The sequence below is a fragment of the Cygnus olor genome, chromosome Z (genome assembly GCF_009769625.2).
Source record: "Cygnus olor isolate bCygOlo1 chromosome Z, bCygOlo1.pri.v2, whole genome shotgun sequence".
NCBI classification, from domain to species: Eukaryota; Metazoa; Chordata; class Aves; order Anseriformes; family Anatidae; genus Cygnus; species Cygnus olor.
In genome coordinates, this window is record NC_049198.1 from 21,677,454 (window position 1) to 21,682,995 (window position 5,542).

Sequence of the window (5,542 nt, forward strand, 5' to 3'; positions counted from 1 at the left end):
GCCTTAGGCGCGGGGTGGGGGGCAGCAGAGGAAGGGGGATTCTGTTGGGGATTGGCGGGGGTCTGTACGGGTGCGTTCGCGGTGAGGTTTGCTGTAAAAGGTGCGGAACGGAGCAGAAACGCGCTCGCAGGAGCCGGCTGGGCTGGAGGGAGGAGGCAACGGGAGGACAAGCACAGCAGCTTGGAGGCTCCCCGTCGTCCCTCGGCCGCCCCGGGGGTCCCGCCGAGCCCCGCCCCCTCTCCTGATCTCGAAATAGCCGAGCACTGGCACTCGGGCCAGGTCTGGTCTCCCTAAGCCGCTGCAGGCTGTGCAGGCTGCTGGCGCTGTGACACTGCGAGAACGCCGGGATGCACGTGGTTAGGAAAGATCAAAGCGGAGGTAATAGCAGAAACCACTTTAATTGCGAAAATGAGGTCGAATAAGGTTTTCAGAAAGTCAGCTATATCCCCGAGGCTGTTAAAAGCACTATTGCCGTTTAATGTAAGCGGTTAAAGTTCAGAAACGACTGGACATTTGGATTCACGCGATGCGCAGACTTAACATTCCCTTTTACCTACAGTTAGCATAGATTACACCAAACTAAACAGGAAAATATCTACGTGTATATATATTTGGTGAAGCATTCCGTTCAGGCGGCCCGTCGCAGGGGTCCCGGCAAGGTGTCAGGGGGGGCCGGGCCGTCTGTCCTGCCGTCCTGCCGTCCTGCCGCCATCCAGGGCCAGACGGGGAAGGGGACGGGGAAGCAGCCCGGGGCGAAGCAGCTGGGATTACGGGGAGAGGGGGGAGCCCCTGCGGGGGGAGGCTCGCTGAGCCGCCACGGGGAGCAGCCAGGTGCGGGCTCTCCTCTCCCTGCCCTTGGCACCGCAGTGGCACTGCCTGCTTCTGGCCGCAGCTCTGGTTTTGCGGGGTGGTCGTGCTTACCCTGGCCGGGGCTGGCCCGGGGGAGGAGAGAACCTGCCCCTTTCCGTGCTGCGCTGAGAGATGTCGCTTTCGCCACCTGCGGCTGCCGCCGGGATGCTGTCAGCCCCTCCCCTACTGCCACGGAGCACATGGCAGTGTTTTGGTTGACCTGTTTGGTTAGTTCTGCTGTGTTTGTGTTTGTTTTAGTTTTTTGTAGTTGTTGTTTTGTTTTCTTTTCTTTTCTTTTCTGTTTTCCCGAGCAAAGTGTGCCGCAGCTGGCTGCCTCCGAAACAACAGCAACGTCTCCGGAGAAACTTTCAAGCGGCTTCAAAAAAAAAAAAAAAAAAAAAAAAAAAAAAAAAAAAGAATAAATAAAAAGAAATGCTACTTGCCGGCTGCTCAAACTCCCTGTGCCGCCGCGTGCGCGGTGAACTCAGAGGTGGTCTCACAGCGCCAAGCTTTTCCAAGGCATTTTAAAAAAATGTACATCTCCATGTAATGAGGAGTGGGAACTGCCCGTTCCCTCCCCGCGATGTAACCAAGGGAAGCCCAATGAACTGGAAGGTCCTAACAGAGCAGGAGAGCTGTTACACACACATAAGGCAGAGGGAATGATGCTGGAAGTACCTTGCAAGGTTACAAACCACGGTCTCAGTTCCCCCAAGTAAATAAATCCCCTTGGCGGTTTCAAGCCCAAAGCCCCTTCCTCTGGGAGAGTCGCCTTCAGCCTCCTGACTCGCAGCGCCAGAGCGAGGTCGGACTCGGAGCCCACCGCAGCCTCCAATTAAATCCAGTAAAAAAGCCCGACACGGCGGTGTTCTGCATAGGGTGGTTTATTTTTACCGATGCTACTCGGGCAGACGCCGTGGTTTTACAGCGACCACAAGCAACGACCTGCAAAACCCTAAAGCCTGCCCAGAACGACGGCGGGGAAGGAGGCGGCAGCGCAGCCCCGGGGGCCGCATCCTGAAACCTCGCTGCTCCCGGTGGAGCCCCGCTCTGCCCTGCCCGGCACGGCACGGCCCTTGTCCGATCGGCGGAGGGGCGAGGGGCGAGGGCGCCCTGCGAGGGAGGTCCAGGCGCCCCCCGGCCTCCTGCCGGCGCTGGGGAGGGGCTGGGCGAAGGGCGCACTGCAGCGGGGGGCAGGCGGGATGGAGCCAGGGGCAGGAGCCGCCGCTGCCCCGTCCCGGAGGTGGGGGGGCTTCACTGCCTGCAGAATTTGCACTTGATAATTTTCTTAAAAGCACTTTGGAAGTCTTTGTTGAAATAGGCATAGATGATGGGGTTGAGGAGGGAGTTGGAGTAGCCCAGCCAGTTGATGACTGCCCCCAGCCACTCAGGCATGTAGCACTTACTGTCACAAAAGGGCAGGACCAGCGCCACGATGAAGAACGGCAGCCAGCAGAGGATGAAGGTGCCCATAATGATGCCCAGGGTCTTGACAGTCTTCCTCTCCCGGGACAGAGCCATCCTCCGCTTGGCCTCCGTGTTCTTCTCGTTGCGCCGCTCAAAGGAGGGGGGCGGCGGGGAGCCGCACGCCGCGCTGGGCAGCGGCAAGTGAGTCTTGGAGGAGCGGTTGCAGCGCTGGACCTCGATGATCTCCAGGGCTGCCCCGTCCTCGCCCTGCCGCACCGCGCCGTTGACACAGGCGCCGGTCCTGGGCTCCACAGTCCGCCGCCAGCCCTTGCCGGGCTCCCCGTTGCTTTTCTTCTGCAGGGTGGCCGGGGAGAGGGTGAGGCAGGTGTCGGCGATTTTCTTCTTCTCCGCTTTCTTGACGGTCTTGCGGATCCTGAAGCGGGCCGCCTTGAAGATGCGGCCGTAGAGCACCAGCATGAGGAGCAGCGGGATGTAGAAGGCGCCGAAGGTGGAGTAGATGGTATACCCGTGGTCCTTGCTGATGGTGCAGGCGTCGGGGTCCGAGCGGTCCTCGGGCGTCCTCCAGCCCAGCATGGGCGGGATGGATATCAAGAAGCCGATGAGCCAGGTCAGGCTGATGAGCACGGCGGCCCGCCGGGGAGTCCTCTTGTTGACATAGTCGATGGGGTCCGTGATGGCCCAGTACCTGTCCAAGGCGATGGCGCACAGGTGCAGGATGGAAGAGGTGCAGCACAGCACGTCCAGCGAGATGAAGATGTCGCAGGTGACCTGCCCCAGCGTCCACTTGTTCAGCACCTGATAGAGGGCTGCCATGGGCAGCACCAGCACGGACACCATGAGGTCGGTGACGGCCAGGGAGCCGATGAGATAGTTAGCCACGGTTTGCAGGGAGCGCTCCAGGGCGATGGCCGCGATCACGCAGGCGTTGCCGCTCACGGCGCACAGGATGAGCGTGCCCAGGAGCAGCGAGGTGAGCAGCTGGTAGCCCAGGGTCACTTCGGCGAGGCCGGGGCCACCTGCCCCCTCGGGGGAGCGCTCTGGGGAGGTAGTGTTGTTGGCCACATCCATGCCGGGACGGGGGGGTCGCTTCAGGAGACGGGCATGGGAAGAGGCGCCGGTCACTTGTGCGCTCCCCTGGCAGGAGGCATCGCCGTCCCGTGTGCTTTGGCCACGCCGGCCACCCCCCCCGACACCCCTCCCTCCCCTATATAGCGCGGCGGGAGGCGGCCGGGGCTCGGAGGACGGCGGCTGGCGGAGCCGCCCCGAGCCCGCCCATCACCGCTGCCTCTGCCCAGCGCCCAGCCCCGGGCGGCGGGGGCGGCCCTCCCGCGGCCGCCGCTCGCCGCGCTGCTGCCAGTCGCTCCGCCGCTCTCCCGCGCCTCTCCTTGCTGCCCTGCCTCCCTTCTCCCCCCTCGCTTTCTCCCTCCCTCCTTCCCCTCCCCTTCCGTCCTCCCCCTCCATCCCGCCTGTCACGGGGGTGGGTGTCTCTGGGTCTTCATCGTACCTCCCGGGGGCCGGGCCGGAGGGGTGTCCGCGACTCCCCGCCGCCCCCTCCCCGGCTGAGGGGACACCGCAGGGACACCCACCACGCCCCCGCAATTCTGCCTCCAAATCTCCTCCCAGCAGCTCCGCCCCGGGCAGTGAGGACTCTGGTCTTCCCCTCGGGACCGGCTCCGGAGCTGGTGCGGGCTGTGCGAGGCGGGGGGAGGCTTTCTGCGGCCAGGTGCTGCCGGCTGGGGTTGGGGGACACAGCATACCCCAGCGCTGCCCTCCGCCTTTTGGGTGCCGGGGCGCTTGGGGGCGCCTGGGGGCGCTAATCGCTATCAGCAGGCAGGCGGCGGCGGCCCCAGGGCACGGGGCCCCGGGCGGCTCTACCGGGCTCTCCCGGTGGCGGGGCCGCCTGCACTTTCTGAGGGGCCGCACCAATAACCCCCGACCCCCGCGGGACTCTGGTCTCGCCCCCGCTCGGCCGCTGTGGGCGCGGTGCTGCCGGGGGTGCCCGGGGAGCAATATCAGCCTAGCCGCTGGTGCGGGGAGAGGGCGTATGGGCAGCGTTTATAGTGGTTTATAGCGTGGTGTCTCGGGTGGGGTTGCTTTACATCTCAGTGCCGGGCAGGGCTCCTACTCAGTCGCTTACGAGCAAGGAAAGCCCCATTCGTGATGATTCATGCCCTCGCCCCAGCGTCCTGGGGCGGTCGCCTGTCGTCGGGGGCTCCGCACCAGTTGCGCGGCTCCCCCGTGCCCAACTGGACACACGACATTGACCAAACTCACACCTCGGGGCCACTGAGACGGGAAATTCAGTGCAACACCTTTTGAAATCACTATTCTCCGAATAAAAACATCAACAACATCAACAAATTCTATTATACTTCCTCCCGAAAAGAAGGGGAAATGCTGAGTCTGAACGTGAAATGAGAAAAATATCTCTGGGAACAATCTTGAGTTTAAAAATAAAAAAAATAATAAAAAATAAAAAAAGTCAGTTTGGCACATGTAGGCAAATACGTTAGTATCCCGTATATATATAAAAAGAATAGTAAACCTGGGAAATACTTGTAATTTAAACAAAAAGAAAAAAAAAAAAAGAAAAAAGTAGTGTGATTGACAGGCTTAACTTTACCTGTCTGTGAAAAGTAAAAGAAAGTCTTTGGACGTAACTTATGCAGCAGGCTTTATAAGATTCTGCGGCTCAGTGTTTTTAACAAACTAGAGTGAGAACATCTCTCACTCTAGTTTGTAATTGTGCCATGCAAGCTGAGAAAACGCAGAAAGCCAAATAAGTAATTGCTTAACAGGAAGATGTTGCCAGATTCTAACTTAATCAGACTTGAGGTGAGAATCACAGAGCCTGGCTTTCACGCACTTAAGTTTCCTCATCTTCTCTCAGTCAGCACTTAAAAATAAGGCTGAGTTCATAACTTCACAACATTTGGATGGATTTCGGCCAATTCCTCTTTACTAGGGGACCAGGCTGCATTTCTCCGCCTCCGGGCTTTCAATCTTTACCACTTTAAATGATCAAGGCACAAATATAAACTGGTTAAGACTGGATAAGCCGAGCAGAGCTGTACCCCTGCCTGTCCGTTGTGTTAGCTGATCGTAATAACACTTACATGCTCTGTGTCCTATTGAAAGAAGATTTATGTTGTTGAGACATAGGCAAAACAAAACCTGTTTATTAATCGATATCTGAGTATGCTTTGCTTCTTCAATACCAAAACCTGTTCTCTTTTTAATGTCTCCTCAAATGCACGGCACGGTT

General features: G+C 59.1%; 1 protein-coding gene across 2 annotated transcripts; it reads right to left on the minus strand.

Annotated features, from left to right (window-relative positions):
• Window positions 1-379: 379 nt before the first annotated feature.
• Window positions 380-3,466, minus strand: HTR1A (5-hydroxytryptamine receptor 1A). 2 transcript variants are annotated; one of them, XM_040541886.1, is made up of 2 exons: window positions 2,256-3,466; window positions 380-1,225 (listed from the first exon to the last, which is right to left on the minus strand). In XM_040541886.1, the coding sequence occupies exons 1-2, from the start codon at window positions 3,343-3,345 to the stop codon at window positions 1,218-1,220; spliced, it is 1,098 nt and encodes a 365-aa protein (XP_040397820.1). In that variant the 5' UTR covers window positions 3,346-3,466; the 3' UTR covers window positions 380-1,217. The 2 variants fall into 2 exon arrangements, with proteins under 2 accessions (XP_040397820.1, XP_040397819.1); XM_040541885.1 differs by lacking the exon at window positions 380-1,225 and having other exon boundaries at window positions 1,956-3,466.
• Window positions 3,467-5,542: the final 2,076 nt, after the last annotated feature.

Bases quoted from the DNA above. Each gene is read 5' to 3' on its own strand.
- HTR1A (XM_040541885.1), bottom strand. From the start codon at position 3,345: ATGGATGTGGCCAACAACACTACCTCCCCAGAGCGCTCCCCCGAGGGG.